Genomic DNA, 18,617 nt, shown 5'->3' with positions numbered 1-18,617 from the left:
TATCACTTGATTGCCTTAAATTCATATTGCCGCTAATAGAAATGATCCAGCTGTTCGATCTAGCACTGCCGTGGAGTGCATGCATTCCTAAATATACTCATAGATGAAGTTTCCACAAGAAGTGGCGCAGTATGAAAAGGAGGATAATTGGTCTAGCTTCCAACAGCTCAGTATGTATGGTTGACTGACTTCGATGAATGCTCAGACAAGAAAACATCCATACTAATGAGGTCAGGCACGCGACAGACGCGCTTCGCGGGAAATTCATTTTTGACGATAGGAAGGATAGGAAGGAAAGGAACGAATGTTGTGCAACATTTCATACAGCGGGCTGCTTGGCAGTGAAGGTAAGTAAAGGAATCTAAATAGAATATCTTAAGTTACCTTTCCTTTGATTGGCTGAGGAATACAAAACATTTTAAAGTGAGCGCTAATAATGTGCGTAACTGTACAACAATTATAACATAGAACATATGCATGTAGAGTACACTACAACTTAAAGGGATGTATGGAATGGGGGTGTAGGCGGTTTTACACTATCTAACGCAACGTAGTGGCCAAGAACCTGAATCATTTTTAAGGGAGGGCCCGAGGAACATGAACTTATAGCATGCCCTCATAATGAAATATAATTGCACCTATTAGGTGAATTGAGTGTACTTTTAAAAGTAGGAAAGACTAGTGTAGGTTCTTATGACCAACTACACCGGTTTCTGCTCTCAACTTTTATAGGAGGAGCTTCATCAGTAGTAAGCCTTTGAATATTTTATATTCGGCATGAGCGTCTCGTTCTCAAAATGCATCTATTTTCTGTGCACGAGTTTTTATGGACTCATAGTGCATCTATATAAGAGCATCTAAAAGAGCTTCGTGTGAACCTTGAGAGTCAGCTGAGTCTTCGTTAGTACGAAACCTTGAGTTAACAAGTAAATCTTTGAGATTTTGGGCCCTTTTGTAGGCAAGAATCGGTTCTTTTGGAAACAGTTTTAATAATTCCGCGTGTTGCGAAATTAAGTGCCAATGTTTCAAAAGTCCTTTTTCTTTCAAATGCGTGGTTTTGATATGGGGTCACGGTAAGCTTGAACACCAGTGGTGGTTCCTTTTGTTTAGGTTTGGTAGTGAGGTAATGCCTACGGTTTTCAAATTTTATGCCTTTAGTGGCTGTGGCAATTTCCTCTTTCTTATAGCTACTGAGTAACAGTTTCTCTGTGAACGCGTTCTTTTTCTGTTGTTACAGAGACGTGCGTATCGTAATATTTCCCCTTTAATGAAGCCTTTAAAAGTGGCAAGTGGGTGTGCAGAGTTTCTGTCGAGGTATTGGAAGGTTTCCGTGGGTTTGGTGTGGACTTTAGTGTCTAATAACCCATTGGTTTCGAACCTTGGACCTTTGAAGATTTTCAAATCTAGGTATGTTACCTCGGTTTGTGATATTTCTACCGTAAACTTTAAGAAGCGGTGAATTTCATTCAACCTTTTTACTATGTGTTCAAGTTCCTGATGTGTACCGTCGCAGAGCAATAGAATGTCATCACTATAGCGGAGCCATTTTGAGATTTTATTATCTGTCGGTAAAATCTGGTTTTCAAGTCTATGCATGACGATATCGCAGATTTCCGGAGAGGCTTGGCTACCCATGGCGCAACCGATCTTTTGTAGATAGAATTGGTTATTGAACTCGAAACAGTTTCTTGTTAAGATGAGTTCAATTAGTTTGCGCATGGATATGGAAGATATTTTATTTATCCCATATTCGCTTTTTCCCGTCTTTTCATAGACTTCTTGACATATATCTAATGCCTCCTTTTGGGGAGTATCTGTATACATGGCGACGACATCGAGTACAGCAAGTGCTACCGTTTTGGTAACGGGATGGCTTCCAAAATTTGCAGAATGTGATTTGTGTCTTTCACATAAGTGCTTTGTTTTATTACAATAGGAAGCAAAAAATAGTCCACAAATTCCGATATTTTTTCGGTCGGTGATCCGTTTCCACTTATTATCGGTCTACCGGCAAATTTTGAGTTAGCCGGGGGTGCTTTATGAATTTTTGGTAGCACATATATGACCGGTGTGCAGATCTTATGGCTATATGGTGATAAGTACTCGAAGGTGCTTTTATCTCTTTTGCAGAGAACATTTCAATTAGTGTTTCCTGGACTAAACTTTTAGTTTGAAACGTCATATCACTTTCTAACTTTGCGTAGTGGTGACTAGCTAATTGCCTTTCAATTTCGGCTTGATAGTCTGAGTGATTCATTATAGCAATGCCTCTACCTTTATCGAAGGGTTTGACAATAATAGAGCGGTCGTTTGTAATTGCATTTAGTGCAAAGCGCTCCGCTTTATGCGTGTTGCTATTGGCATTTCGGATAGTAACACGTGCCATTTCGGTTTGTGTTGCTTCCAATTAGTCCTTTAGGTTTTTACTAAAAGTCATGTTTGGTGACCATGTAGAGGGTAGACGGAATTTTGTAATCCCTTTTTGCATTTTATTCTGAATGATGAAGCGGATTCTCATTTTTCTTTTTAGGTCTTTTAATGACTTGAGAAGATCACTTCGTTTAGGTTTACTGGAGTTGCTATGAACTTCAGACCTTTTCCCAGCGCAATAAACTCTATATTGGACATGTTTCTGTCTGATAGGTTCTTTACGAACTTTTTTAGTGTTTCTGCTTCTTTTCGAAGATTTTGGGCTTTTGAGTGACTACTTGTAGTCTGTAGCTCCCTGTTGGTGGTGCGGAATTTTTCGGAGCTTTTATTAGCTTTCACTGATCGGACTATTTGCGTTTTTTAGATAACGAGGAGAGAGGTAGAGAGAGAGAAAGTACATTTTGCACGTTGGAGGAGAGGAAAGTAGCTCTTTCTGGAAAATTTAGTGGCCCTAAAAAGGGCCGTTTTTCTCGAGCAAACTCCTACTTCTACCTTTTACCTTTACAAGGCACAATAGAAGATATGTTGACATGCAGTGGCGGAGCTAGGGTTATTGATCGGGGGCGAGAATGGTCTGTAGGGGCGCATTCGACACTATCTAAGCGGAGCGCCACCAGTTTGGCGCGGAGCGTACAGAATATTTTTTGCGTAAAGATACTCCCTAGATCGCCGGAAATGACCCTTTCCGGGCCTTGCTAATTTGCAGATAATGTGACAAGTGTCAATAGGTAGATGAGAGCGCAATAAAAAAGTCAATAATCGCGAATAAGTAAAAGTGGTAAAAAGCTGAAAAGGGCGCCAGCAATCTATTTGAGTCCGTCGGGGGGGGGGGGTGGGGGGCATGATCGGCCCCCTGACGATATGGACACTCCGCCACTGTTGACAGGTTGGAAGTAAGTGCAAAACTTAACTGTATTTCCCGCAACACTGCACTGCATACACCAGTGCAGTGCACCAACTGCAAGGCATACCGTACAAACATTAACATAGCAATAATGGGTAGGTGAACAGAACAATAACACCAATAAGATGGCATAGCATGCAGTATAAGTCTTACACTACATACCATACCCTACAAACAGAAGTCAATGATTTCAATTAACACTGCAAAACTCCGGTGTTAAGTTTTACACCCACGATGTTAAATTTGTATTCTTTTTGGAGTGTGTTTTTTACCAACACCAGGTGTAAAATTAACACCAAGTTGATAATCATTTACTTTACACCAAAAATGGTGTTTAATTAATTATCTTTGGTGTTGGTATTTTTTACTCTGGTTGGTGTACAACTAACACTAACTGAATTGCTTTTAACACCAAAATTGGTGTTATTTAGATCTTCCCATTGATGTTAACTTTCCAAAGTATCGCCTTAGTCTGGGCTAGTGGACGATAGGGATAAGCAATAAACAACAGGGTAAAACTGAAGATGTCATTTTTAATGTGTTTCACATTTTTATTCATCTTGAAACTTAAACATCATTTGTACTGAAAACACCTTAACAGAAAACTAACAGCTTACAACTTATTAAGGGTCTAAACAAGAAAAGAACAAAAGCTTGTCTCACATGAGCAAGACTAAAGACTGCTTATATTTTAATGAAGATAATCATATCATAGCACTTACATGTTATGAATGCTTAAAGTAAATATACCTTTGTCTCCAAATGATAAACACTTGCATGGAAACCAATCACAAGTTGTTGTTGTCACTGTGATAACTAGATGTTGGAACATAACTGATCACATAACAAAATGGTTATTTGTAGCATTTGTAGTATAAATTTTAATCACTCTTCACAGATAAAACAATTGTTGGAAACGAACACTGACTGGGGTACTTCAGTCAGAAAATGTGCCAATTTAAGGTTATATATAGACTCTTCAGAATCTTGCAAATTAATAGCAAGTTTGAACAGCTCAAAAGTAATATTTCTATTCAGTCAAGATGTCAAACCCCAAATCCAAACATGCTGTTTCTTGCTGTTTATGCTGTTTCTTGAGTTGTTCCCTGCTATATCCAAAGTTTTTGGGAGCAATGTAAATTCAGACATTATCAATAAATACAATACATTTTCATAAAGATGTTACAAATGGAGGTTGCCAAAACTTGCCAAGTTTCATATTTGGGATATACTCGAAATAAATTTCTACAATTCTACTGGTTTCCTTCTAGAACGATGACAATGCGAATGAGGACCTAGACGGCAGATCGATGGAAGAACGAGAGGAACCAGGTTGTGAAACTTTTATATACCCTTCTCCCCTCCCCTCCCCTCCCCTCACCTCTCACCCACCCACTAAGTGTGAGTAGGGTATCTAAGCGTAGTAGGGTATCTTAGCCTGAGTAGGGTATCTAAGCATGAGTAGGGTATCTAAGCGTGAGTAGGGTATCCAATCGTGAGTAGGGTATCTATGAGTGAGAAGGGTATCTATGAGTAGAAAGCGTAAGTAGGGTATCTAAGCCTGAGTAGGGTACAGTATTAAAGCCTGAGTAGGGTATCTAAGCCTGAGCAGGGTATCTAAGCATGAGTAGGGTATCTAAGCGAAGTAGGGAATTTAGGCATGAGCAGGGTATCTAAGCCGGAGTACTGGGTATATAAGCCTATGTAGGGTATATAGGCCTAAGTAGGGAATCTAAGGGTGAGTAGGGTATCTAAGTGTGAGTAGTGTACCTAAGCTTGAATAGGGTATCTAAGCGGGAGTAGGGTATCTAAGCAAAGTAGGGTATCTAAGCCAGAGTTCTGGTTATCTAAGCCTATGTAGGGTATCTAAGTGTGAGAAGAGTATCTAAGGGTGAGTAGGGTATCTAAGCGTGAGTAGGGTATCTAAGCTTGAATAGGGTATCTACGCCTGAGTAGGGTATCTAAGCGTGAGTAGGGTATCTAAGCTTGAATAGGGTATCTACGCCTGAGTAGGGTATCTAAGCGTGAGTAGGGTATCTAAGCGTGAGTAGGGTATCTAAGCTTGAATAGGGTATCTAAGCGTGAGTAGGGTATCTAAGCGAAGTCGGGGATCTAGGCCTGAGCAGGGTATCTAAGCCAGAGTACTGGGTATCTTAGCCTATGTAGGGTATCTAAGCATGAGCAAGGTATCTTAGCGTGAGTAGGGTATCTAACCCTGAGTAGGGTATCTAACCCTAGTAGGGTATCTAAGCCTGAGTAGGGTACAATATCAAAGCATGAGTAGGGTATCTAAGCGTTAGTAGGGTATCTAAGGATGAGTAGGGTATCTTAGCATGAGTAGGGTATCTAAGATTGAATAGGGTATCTCAGCGTAAGTAGGGTATCTAAGCGAATTAGGGTATCTAGGCCTGAGCAGGGTATCTAAGCCGGAGTACTGGGTATCTAAGCCTACGTAGGGTATCTAGGCCCGAGTAGAGTATGTAAGGGTGAGTAGGGTATCTAAGCGTGAGTAGAGTTTAAGCTTGAATAGGGTATATAAGCCTGAGTAGGGTATATAAGCCTGGGTAGGGTATCTAAGCCTGAGTAGGGTATCTAAACGAAGTAGGGTATCTAGGCCGGAGTACTTTGGTATATAAGCCTATGAAGGGTATCTAAGTGTAAGTAGGGTATTTAAGCGTAGTAGGGTATCTAAACCTGAGTAGGGTATCTAAGAGTGAGTAGGGTATCTAAGCATAGTTGGGTATCTAGGCGTGAGTGGGGGGGGGGTGTCCCTGGGTCAGTGGGTAGGTTATGTATTTGATATGTTTTAACTGTTTTTCTTCTCTTTTTTTAGATGCAGAAGAAGATGGATTAAGATGCTGGACGATGCCACCAGAAGAAGATGGGAAAGGGGAGGGTGTCCCTGGGTTAGTTGGTGGGTTATGTATTTGATATGTTTTAACTGTATTTCTGTCCTTGTTTTTACAGATGCAGAAGAAGATGGATTAAGACGTTGGACGATGCCACCTGAAGAAGATGGGTGGGGTGTCCCTGGGTTAGTTGGTGGGTTGGGTATTTTATATGTTTTAACTTTTTTTTCTATCCTTGTTTTTGCAGATGCAGAAGAAGATGGATTTAGACGCTGGACGATGCCACTAGAAGAAGAGGGGGGGGGGGAGGGGTGTCCCTGGGTCAGTGGGTGGGCTATGTATTTGATATGTTTTAACTGTTTTATCTATCCTTGTTTTTCAGATGCAGAAGAAGAAAGATGAAGACGCTGGACGATGCCACTAGAAGAAGAGGGGGGGGGGGAGGGGTGTCCCTGGGCTAGTGGGTGGGCTATGTATTTGATATGTTTTAACTGTTTTTCTGTCCTTGTTTTTTCAGATACAGAAGAAGAGAGATGAAGACGCTGGACGATGCCACCAGAAGAAGAGGTGTCCCTGGGTCCCTGGGTGTCCCTGGGTCCCTGTGTCAGTGGGTAGGCTATGTATTTGATATGTTTTAACTGTTATTCTATCCTTGTTTTTTGCAGATGCAGAAGAAGATAGATGAAGACGCTGGACGATGCCACATGAAGAAGAGGGGTGGTGGGGTAAGAGGTGTCCTTGGGCTAGTGGGTGGGCTATGTATTTGATATATTTTAACTGTTTTCTATCCTTGTTTTTTCAGATGCAGAAGAACATGGATTAAGACGCTGGACGATGACACCAGAAAAATAGGAGGGGGGGGGGGGAGGGCGGGTGTCTCCGGGTAAGTGGATGGGTTATTTATCGGATATGTTTTCACTGATTTTCTTAACTTGTTTTTTCAGATGCAGAAGAAGATAGATTAAGACCCTGGACGATGCCACCAGAAGAAGAGGGGGTATGGTGTCCCTGGGTCAGTGGGTGGGCTATGTATTTGATATGTTTTAACTGTTTTCTATCCTTGTTTTTTCAGATGCAGAAAAAGATGTATGAAGACGCTGGACTATGCCACCAGAAAAAAGAGGGGGAAGGGGTGTCCCTGGGCTAGTGGGTGGGGTATTTTTTATACGTTTTAACTGTTTTTCTATCCTTGTTTTTTTGAGATGCAGAAGAAGATGGATAAAGACGCTTGACGATGCCACCAGAAGAAGAAGGGGGGGGGGGGAGGATGTCCTTGGGTTAATTGGTGGGTTTTGTATTTGATACGGTTTAACTGTTTTTCTTAACTTGTTTTTCAGATGCAGAAGAAGATAGATGAAGACGCTAGATGATGCCACCAGAAGAAGAGGGGGTATGGTGTCCCTGGGCTAGTGGGTGGGCTATGTATTTGATATGTTTTAACTGTTTTTCTATCCTTGTTTTTTCAGATGCAGAAGAAGATGGATTAAGACCCTGGACGATGCCACGAGAAGAAGAAGGGGTAAGGTGTCCCTGGGTCAGTGGGTAGGCTATGTATTTGATATGTTTTTACTGTTTTTCTATCCTTGTTTTTTCAGATTCAGAAGAAGATGGATTAAGACGCTGGACGATGCCACCAGATGAAGAGGGGGGTAAGGTGGCCCTGGATCAGTGGGTAGGCTATGTTTCTAATATGTTTCACCTGTTTTTCTATCCTTGTTTTTTCAGATGCAGAAGAAGATGGATTAAGACGCTGGATGATGCAACCAAAAGAAGAGGGGAAGGGGTGAGGGGTGTCCCTAGGCTAGTGGGTAGGTTTTGTATTTGATATATTTTAACTGTTTTCCTATTCTTGTTTTTGCCAGATGCAGAAGAAGATAGATGAAGAGGCTGGACGATGCCACCAGAAGAAGAAGAGGGGAGGGGCTCCCTGGGCTAGTGGATATGTTATGTATTTGATATATTTGAACTGTTCTTCTATCCCTGTTTTTCAGATGCAGAAGAAGATAGATGAAGACGCAGGACGATGCCACCAGACGAAAAGGGGGGGGGGTGTCTCTTGGCTAGTGGGTGGGTTATGTATTTGATATGTTTTAACTGTTTTTCTATCCTTGTTTTTCCAGATGCAGAAGAAGATGGAATAAGACGCTGGACGATGCCACCAGAAGAAGAAGGGGTGGTATGACCCTAGGTCAATGGGTGGGCTATGTATTTGATATGTTTAACTGTTTTTCTAACCTTGTTTTTTCAGGTGCAGAAGAAGATAGATCAAAACGCTGGACGCTGCCACCTGAAAAAGTTGGTGGGGGGGGGGGGGGGTGTCCAGGGTCAGTGATTGGGCTCTGTATTTGATATGTTTTAACTGTTTTTCTATCCTTGTTTTTTCAGATGCAGAAAAAGATGGATTAAGACGCTGGACCATGCCCTCAGAAGAAGAGGGGGTGGGGTGTCCCTGGGTCAGATTGTGAGTAATGTATTTGATATGTTTTAACTGTCCTTCTAAACTTGTTTTGTCAGATGCAGAATAGGATGGATTAAGACGCTGGACGATGCCACCTGACGAAGAGGGGTGGGGGGTGTCCAGGGTCAGTGGGTGGGCTCTGTATTTGATATGTTTTAACTATTTTTCTATCCTTGTTTTTTCAGATGCAGAAGAAGATGGATTAAGACGCTGGACGATGCCACCAGAAGAAGAGGGGTTACGTGAAGGGTGTCCCTGGGTCAGTGGGTGGGCTATTTATTTGATATGTTTAAACTGTTTTTTGTCCTTGTTTTTCAGATGCAGAAGAAGATGGATAAAGACGCTGGACGATGCCACCAGAAGAAGAGAGGGGGGGGGGAGGGAGGTGTCCCTGGGTCAGTGGTTGGGCTATGTACTTGATATGTTCTTACTGGTTTTTCTATCCCTATTTCAGATGCAGAAAAGATGGATTAAGACGTAGGACGACGACAACATAAGAAGAAGGATGATGACGATGGAAGGTGGATGCAGACAGAAGGAGGTGGAATAAGACGCTGGACAATGCCACCAGAAGAATAAGAGGGGTTCCTTGGGTTTGTGGGTGGGTTTATGTATTTGACACATTCTAATTGTTTTTTATCCTTGTTTATTCAGATACAGAAGAAGATGGATTAAGACTTCGGACGATTCCACCAGAAGACGATAGGGGGGTCATGTGAACTTGGGATGAAAAGGCAAAGTTTGATACCAAAAGCCAAAAGAGACAGTAAGTTAGTGAACTAAAAGAGCCAATCCCCAGACAAGCAGTTACAATTTTGACTAAGTAAATTTCAGTTTTGGCAAAGAACACTCAAACTGTCTGGTCAAAATGCTGTTTGTTGAGTTGTTCTCTGCTATATCCAAAGTTTTTAGGAGCAATGTAAATTCAAAGATCCTCAATAAATACAAAAAATCATAAAGATGTTACAAAAGGAGGTTGTCAAAACTTGCTACTTGGAGCGAATGTATTGCCAAGTTTCATATTTGGGATATACTCGAAATAATAATCTACAATTCTACTGGGTTTCTTCTAGAACGATGACAATGCGAATGAGGACCTAGACCGCAGATCGATGGAAGAACGAGAGGAACCAGGTTTACTTACTTTTTATACTTTTATATACTCTTCTCCCCTCCTGTACCGTCCCATCACCTCCCATTGTCCCCCTTCCCTCCCCTCACCTTCCTACCCACCCACTCAGTGTGAGTAGGGTATCTAAGCGCAGTAGCGTATCTAGGCCTGAGTAGGGTATCTATGCATGAGTAGGGGTTTTAAGCGTATGTAGGGTATCTAAGAATGAGATGGAAATCACTTGGAGAAGGTCGAACAGGACAGAAGATGGATAAAGAAGCAGAACAATGACCTGGATAGGTGCGTTTTGCAATGTGTTTGATATATTATAACTAATTTCCCTCGCCTTTTCCTTTCAGATATGATAGCGGGCAGACCGATGGAGAAGTTGGACGGCACTTGGAGACGATGGAACAGGACAGAAGATGGATGGAGAAGCAGAACATCGACGGAAGAAGACTGACAGGACAGCTGGGTAGGTGCGTTTTACGATGTGTTTGATATGTTTTAACTGTTTTCCTTAGCCTTGTAATTTCAGATGTTATAGCAAGCAGATCGATGGAGTCGCTGGAAATCACTTGGAGAGGTTGGAACAGGACAGAAGAGGGATAAAGAAGCAGAACAACGACTGAAGAAGAATGACGGGTCCCCTGGATAGGTGCGGTTTGCAATGTGTTTGATATATTACAACTAATTTCCCTAGCCTTTTCCTTTCAGATATGACAGAGGGCAGACCGATGGAGAAGTTGGACGGCACTTGGAGACGATGGAACAGGACAGAAGATGGATGAAGAAGCAGAACATCGACGGAAGAAGACTGACAGGACAGCTGGGTAGGTGCGTTTTACGATGTGTTTGCTATGTTTTAACTGTTTTCTATAGCCTTTTTATTTCAGATGTGATAGGTGGCAGATCGATGGAGACGCTGGAAGGTACTTGGAGAGGGTGGAACAAGACAGAAGATGGATGAAGAAGCAGAACAACGACGGAAGAAGAATGACGGGTCCCCTGGATAGGTGCGTTTTACAATGTGTTTGATATGTTTTAACTGTTTTATTTAGCCTTTTTATTTCAGATGTGATAGGTGGCATATCGATAGAGACGCTGGAAGGTACTTGGAGAGGGTGGAACAGGACAGAATATGGATGAAGAAGCAGAACATCGTCTGAAGAAGAATAACGGGACCCCTGGTCAGGTGCGTTTTACAATGTGTTTGCCATGTTTTAAATGGTTTCCTTAACCTTGTTCTTTCAGATATGACAGCAGGCAAATTGATGGAGAAGCTGCATGGCACTTGGAGACGGTGGAAAGGGACAGAAGATGGATGAAGAAGCAGAAGACTGACAGGACCCCTGAATAGGTGGGTTTCACAATGTGTTTGATGTTTCAACTGTTTTCTTTTGTTTTGTGCTTTCAGATCTGAAGGAGGAATGAGATGGATGAATAAGCGGGAGGACTATGACTCTTGAGCACGCCCTAAGAAGACAGACAGGGGATCCCGGGTGGGTTGGTGAATTTTGTAATATATTTCATATGTTTTAACTGTTTGTCTTATCCTTTTTCTTACAGATTTAACAGCAGGCAGATGGATGAAGACACTGGATGGTAGACTAGACGGTGGATGAGGACAGAAGTTTGATCAAGAAACAGACAAAGACGGAATAAGACAAACGGGACCCCTGGATGTTGTCTTGTGGCAGCAAAAGGGTGGATTAACACCTTTACACTGCTACCTCTTCTGGGTTGCTAGGCAACTTTCTTGTTCGTCCTGGAAATTAGCCCTCACGGCTAGTTCGGTCTGTGCTGTCTATATTTTAGAAAGAGAGGAGGTTTGTGGGGGTATAAGGAGTTTTCTATGAGTATTTGAGGAAGGCAGTGCAAAAGAGGAGAAATATAGTTTCAATGACTGGTTAGTTTGTTTTAAACCTGAATTTACATAGTAGAAGTTACTGTAGTCCTTATTATTTTACGGAAGGCGTGTTATTCAACTGACAGTCTGGGACACTATTTATAATAAAGGATAATATTTTACTATAAGGGATATTCCGGGACACTATTTGTTACGAAGGATATTAATTTGTTATAAAAGATATTCCAGGACACTATTTTTTATAAAGGACATTATTTTACTGTAAAGGATATCCTGGGACACTATTTCTTATATATTAAAGGATACTATTTTGTGGGAGACATTCATGATACCTTTTATTGTATTATGTGCAACTATACTGATGTCGTGGGAGATATGATGTCGTGGAAGATCTAATTTCGTGGAATACTTATGTCACCAGCCGGCCAACCCACCAGAATCAACTTTTAAATTAAGTGTATTTACTTTAACTTTTGGGTGCGAACCTCACGACTGTAAGTTATTTAATTTCATTCTTTGACTGGGCCCAGATCAGCCGTATATTTTTTGTTATTGATAATTATAATTTCTTTTGATCCAATCCAGTTGAGTTTTCCATTTTTTGTATGTCTTGCTCTGTGTTTGGTCTTCACACTAAACCCAGAGTTCTCTGATCAAAAACAAACATTTATTTCATTGGCTTACAACCTTACATGTACAGTGAAGTTATCATTCGCATGATTGTAGGACCTAAGTTTTGTTTTATTTGAGTACCAGTGTAGCTTGTGGGGTACAAAACATATATATGATACAAATATACCTCTATGCAGGGGTTGGCAACCATTTTAAATGAATGGGCCAGATATAAGGAGTTAACAATTGACTGGGCCGCACCTAACCAACGACCTGCTGTTGATATCAAAACTTTGATTCCGAGAACTTTCAAGCAATAGGTTTGTGTACTTATTCTGTTTATATGAGCACTATAGTGTAGCTTGTGGGTTACATAACTTAAATGTGATACAAATATATTCTGTAAATTCTGAATGCCTGTGCATAGCCTCTGCCTTGTAGATGGAGGTAGACCTCTGCTTGTATTACATACGCCTCTATTTCACACAGAGATTATGTTTCACACATGTATGACAAAGTGTGATACTACAATGAGTTCCTGTGTCGAAATTTGTCGGACAGTGACCATCAGTGTACCACAAGTGGTGTTGCTGAGCCTCTGTCCTAAAACGGTATGCAATGCTAGTATGGGTACTAGTGTGTAACCCCACTTTTTAACCTCACATATAAACTAAAACAAGTTATTAGTGAATATATACAGTATCGAACATTTGTAACCCTATATGCATATGATGGTCATGGATGACTCAACCTCTCTCTCTCTTCGATGAATAGGCCTATTCAGAGAGAAATGCATGTTTTTGATAATTCGAGGGCACTCTATCACCATTGCACCACGACTATATATCTAAATTTTGATCGTCAACATATAAATAAATACAGTGCTTGATATAGCGCTATTCCAAATATGATCACATAGCGCTTAACAACAAAAGAAAACATCAACACATTGTCAAATACATGGCAGAAAATGAATACACAGTACAAATACACACATTACTTGCGAAATTATTTTTCTCTACTGAACAACATATTGTTCAAATCGGACAGTAGTGGGGGGGGGGGGGCATATCCCCTCAGCCTGGTTTTGTGAGAAACATTTCATAATTTAGAAGTGCCCGCGCCTATAGGCGTATACCCGAGTCACTAAACCTGGGGCATTTGGATATTGTGCCCCACCCTTATGAAAGTGGGGGACGTGTCCCCCTGCCCCCATCATTGAAGCCCCTGATCATTAGGACCGGAGCACGTACTGCACTGGTTGATAAGAAGCTCTAAACATTGTAAAAAATACAGAAATAAGTACTTACACGTACCATCATCTTCGATTCAACGACACGTATATATATACGTGCTAGCAATGTATGGAAACATATGGTGGATAAGCGGTACGAGCTGCATGTCATTCCAAGTATGAATTTGAAGAAAGACGGTCGTGTTATATTAGAAACAATATAAAACTAACGGATCATCAACATCTAAAGGGTAGTCCTGTGGTAACTTTCTCTTGGACTGCCACCAAAGATATGATTAAAAGTGACGTCACTATAGGCTTTACTTCGACCAATTTTTCTTGTTGCATGGTACAAATGTTACATATCTTGTCTCTCCAGCCCTCTTCCGAAAAAGGCTGCATTATCCTCACTGACTATGTTTGTTTCGGATAAACACATGAAAAACAGTGCAGAGAAACGTCTAAAAATAATGAGAATGCAAAATGCATTGAGGTTTCGATGACTTCAATGCACTAGACTTCTGCTTGTTAGTATAACCAGAAGTAGCTGTTGCAATAGCACTATGGCATGATAAACACAGGTCAGTCTACTATACGTGGCTATACACACCTCCACCAAAAACAAGAGGGGTATTGTACTCAATGTTATGAATCCACACACCAAGTATTAGAGGTACGATTTACATCTCAATATGGCAAATCCATATACCATGTATAAACAGTATTCATTATTTCTACCATGAGATATCATGTTTTGAAAGTTTTCAGGCATCGACAAATATTTTTAAAGTACTCGCTATTTGGCGACCGTGACTAAACATCTACTTGCCAAATTCCACTCGCCAGTAGGCCTTTGATTTTTGTTTAACTCTCCAAAGTACAGATCTGCACCATCAATACTTTCTACGAACAAAGTTTAGGCAGATACATGGTGCTACGTAATTGCGCGTTGGAAAGTCATGTTTCTTTGCAGTATCAAATTTAAACTTTTTTCCACCAAAAGTGAGTGTTGACCAAAGTAAAACATGTCGCAGAATCATAAATAAGCAGCTAGGCCTACTGTAATGTCTTAAATAATTAAACATAAAACGTCTGTAAAAACACCTACGAAGATAGCTTGGCTTCTGTTACATTATGGCTCCTATATTACTAGGTATATACATGGGCGTCAGCAGGTTTCAGAAAGTGAGGGGGACACTATACTATCTAAGCGCAGCGCCACCATTGGTTGGCGCGTAGCGTACCAGAAAATTTTGGGTACATAAGACCCCCTCGATTGCAGGAGACGGCCTTCCTGAGTCGTTTTTAGTTACATCAGAACCAGATCTGTGAGGAGAAATTTTGTCTCACAAAACTAAATTCCGACAGAAAGTACTGGTAGAAAGATGCCGTTCTGACACCAAGGGAGACGAATTACACAGCGTCCATCTCAAACGAAATATTTTCGGTAGTTTGGTATCATATAATATCCTGCATACAGGCAGAATACTGTCTGTAGGGCCTAAAATATATGGTATTACCTTCCTGGTGGGGTCTTCGACTTGTTTTCAAGTTGAAATGCGTCGTTGTTTTCTCTGATTCACAGTGTAGGGCAAGGGGAATTCCATTTCTGGCGAGAAGGGGTGCTTCCACAAAACACTCTAAAGCATCGTTCAAACATCGCACAAACTTTTATCAGAGGTCTCGGACGAAGCGGGGAGGGTGAATATCGGAGGAAGGGGGATAAAGGGCCAAGCACTGTTCTAATTTCCAGTGCAATTTATTGATAATGATTCTTAAGTTAGATTCTACTTGAATCAGCTCAGCAATTGTGATAGAAAATCGCACATATGCATGTGATTTTTTTAATAACTGCTCTGAAAAGTGGGGGGGGGGGACAAATGATATGATATCCCCTCCACTTTTGAAAGTGGGGGGGGGGGGACATGTCCCCCCGTCCCCCACCTGTTGACGCCCATGGGTATATATTAGATACAGTAGATAGGTGTGCGCGAGTCCTAAGCCTATACAGTATCTTACTGCTACGTTGAACCGCTACTCGATTAGCGCGACTTCGTACATTTGACACATTATTTGTCTTGTCTTTTAACTGCAGATTGATGCGCGAACAATATCGCTATTATTACACTGCTTAAATCAAAGCGATCTTTTACGCAATGAAAAGATGAGGTTTTAAGAGCATCTATCTTCCTAAAATCCTAGCAGGAAACAACAGCAAACTTGTCTCAAATGTTTCTATACTTTGCGAATTATGACTAATATCCAGTAGAAAAAATGCCTTAAGACATAATGAGAATGTTTTGCCATCTTAAGTGTATTGGTATTCTGACTAGTATTCTTCACGTTGTTGTGTTGACGAACCCTATTCTACCCAACCGTTGCTAGCATAGACAACATAAAATTACTCACAGGCCTAGCCAGGTTTAAGTTAATTGTCCAATAATCATAAACGTGACGAAAGTCGAACGTTACTTTTAAGGCCTAGATATGCTGAAACTGGTGGAAGAGACTACACAAATTGAGATCAACAGCCGATCCAGACAAAAGCTCGTGAAACTCACTGCCAAACTAAGACCGTTTAATACAATTATTTCGCATTGAGATTGGCCAAAGTAAAAAATCTAACTAGACGCTGCCTAGTCACAACGAAACCACATCCAACCTTAAATAAATACGACGGAAAACGTCCAATAGAACCGCTGTACTACAAAATACACCTTTTTGCACGCAAAGTAAGGCTTCCGAGCGGCACGTTGAAGCCAATGCAAATATGTTCGAGTTTTCAGTTTTGAGTTTTAGATTCTACGGATGCCCATAAGCTAATTTCCAATTGCCAGTAGCCTCCTATTCGTATGAGGCGTATTGAACATGTTATCTCATAGGCTGGTCTGTGGGAGATATACGGTAGCTTATAAAACAAGATTTCCACAATTTGGCGTCTGCTGACTCCAACTGACCTTTGACCTCAATAAAATCTTGTACTGAACGTGTACCAACTACATACTAAATATGAGATTCGTCCAACCTTCCCTTCTTGAGTTATTGTGTTACCAAGGTAATTTTCACAATTTGACCTCTAGTTACCCCAAATGGACTTGGATCTCCACCAAACACAAGAGGGATCTTGAACTCAATGTGGTACTCCTACACACGATATACGAGTTTGATCCAAGCTTTTTGTCTTGAGATATCGTGTTTAGAAGGTTCACATAATTTGGCCCCTGGTGACCCCAAATGAACTGTGACCTCTACAATGAACAATGGGCTTTTGCTCCTTAATGTGGTACTCCTGCTTATGAAATATGAGATTGGTCCAAGCTTACCTCCTTTAGATATCGTGTTTACGAGATTTTGACTATTTCGCCCCTGGTGACTCCAAGTGACCTTTGACCTCCCCACAAAACAATGGAGTTCTTCTACTCATTGTGGTACTCATAAACATCAAATATTAGATTGGTCCAAGCTTCCCTTCTTGGGATATCGTGTTTCGTTTCATGATATCGCTTCGAAAACTAACACAGACCAAATTTCAGATAAATATGAACATTTGACACTTTAAGATTAACTTGGTTTGGGATTAAAAGTAAAAATGTTCTTATAACAAGAATTTAAGACTTGTTGACGAATACCGATATGTTGCAAGTTCGCTGTAAAGCATATATTTACGGTATTTTGCGGCCAATTGACGACAAGTTGCTCAACTGGCAGCATTTTTTTTTAGATATTTAACCGAAATTAGGTATACCTATGTGGCAACAGCGTTTGTTATTTCAATGTCCGGTAGCACCGGTGTGAAGTTAGTTACTTATTCCGCGTTCCTCGTTCGACATTAGCAAAAAAGTAACTCTAGTAGTACACATGATATACACCTATGAAAAGCCGAATGCTTCCGAACGAGATTATCAACTTTATTTAGGGCCAAAAGTTGTTATGGCCCGTAAACCATCTAATAAGTGACGGTGTAGTGCAGGGGCGGCGATTTGTTTCAAATATTGGGGGGGGGGGACATTTGCTTGGGTGCGAGCGAATTACTATCAAAGCGGAGCGCCACCATTGGTTGGCGCGAAGCATACAAGAAAATTTCTGGTTTTAATAGCCCCCCCAGATCACCGGAAATGGCACTTCTCGGGCTTGAAAATGACCAACCAGATGTACACTTTTGCCTGAGAACCAAGCTTTTCCCAATAGTTTTTTTTTATTCATAACCTTTTTCAAGATTGTCACCAGTCACACTTCATGTTCGACCTCATCGCATCTCCTGTGGCCCATCATTGCTTTTGTAGGTTATTCTACGTAACGCCCCACAATACCCGTCAGCCCCACTTTTCAAGGTTTTAAGCCCATTATTTGTTCAGAATTTGAATAATAAATTCACTTCAAAACATACCCATAATGTTGCACACAATTTCATCTATGGACAACCAATATTGAAAAACCACCTTCAACCCCTTACAAACCGGTCAAAATTGCACGAGTATAGGGAAGTATGATGTAGAATGTTGGTCAAGGAATTTTCAAATATTCAGACACAGTTAATTTCTTGGTGTACATATATAAAACCTCTTATAACGGCTACTATAAAATTACAACCCCCCCCCCCCCCTTGGCTACGCGCCTGAGGTTAGAAATCTTGTAGGAAGTACGCCAAATGGAAACCCAGTGAACCCATATCGATGTGGATCATATATATGATTGTACGTACTTACACTCATACACAAGAGATGTACAGACATTATGATAATAATCATGAGTGACAACATGCTATACGGCCAGTGATCACAAAAACGACCACGAAGAGTCCTTTACCTCATGCAGCATGTGTTGGATGAAGTTTTAGCCACCGCCAAATATGATTTGGATAAATAATCTCACGCATTATTTTCCATTTATAGCCACAAAAAAAAATCATGCCACCAAATATTGAGGGGGGGGGGGCACTAGTTACTATTAGATATACCGTATATCCCCACCTAAAATATATATATATATATAAAGCCCTATTTTCCTTTTTCATCGGCAAGCCAAATTTCATTACGGATGCGGTCCGTCTAGGTATTCATTTCGAAAAAAAAGTAAAAACTATACTTTCGGTTATATATAGTAACAAATTGTGACACGGTTAGACAGGCGCCATGCGAGGGATTTGCCA

The 18,617-nt window shown here is 40.9% G+C and overlaps 1 protein-coding gene across 1 annotated transcript; it reads left to right on the top strand.

The window, feature by feature from the left end:
• Positions 1-145: 145 nt before the first annotated feature.
• Positions 146-6,471, top strand: LOC139962948 (uncharacterized). The gene is made up of 3 exons (XM_071963367.1): positions 146-347; positions 4,606-4,666; positions 6,168-6,471. The coding sequence occupies exons 1-3, from the start codon at positions 198-200 to the stop codon at positions 6,263-6,265; spliced, it is 309 nt and encodes a 102-aa protein (XP_071819468.1). The 5' UTR covers positions 146-197; the 3' UTR covers positions 6,266-6,471.
• The last annotated feature ends 12,146 nt before the right edge of the window (positions 6,472-18,617 follow it).

This window comes from Apostichopus japonicus, chromosome 21 (genome assembly GCF_037975245.1).
Source record: "Apostichopus japonicus isolate 1M-3 chromosome 21, ASM3797524v1, whole genome shotgun sequence".
In the NCBI taxonomy this organism is placed as follows: Eukaryota; Metazoa; Echinodermata; class Holothuroidea; order Aspidochirotida; family Stichopodidae; genus Apostichopus; species Apostichopus japonicus.
Note: the sequence above shows the minus strand (reverse complement) of the source record. Positions and strands in the feature narration are given on the sequence as shown.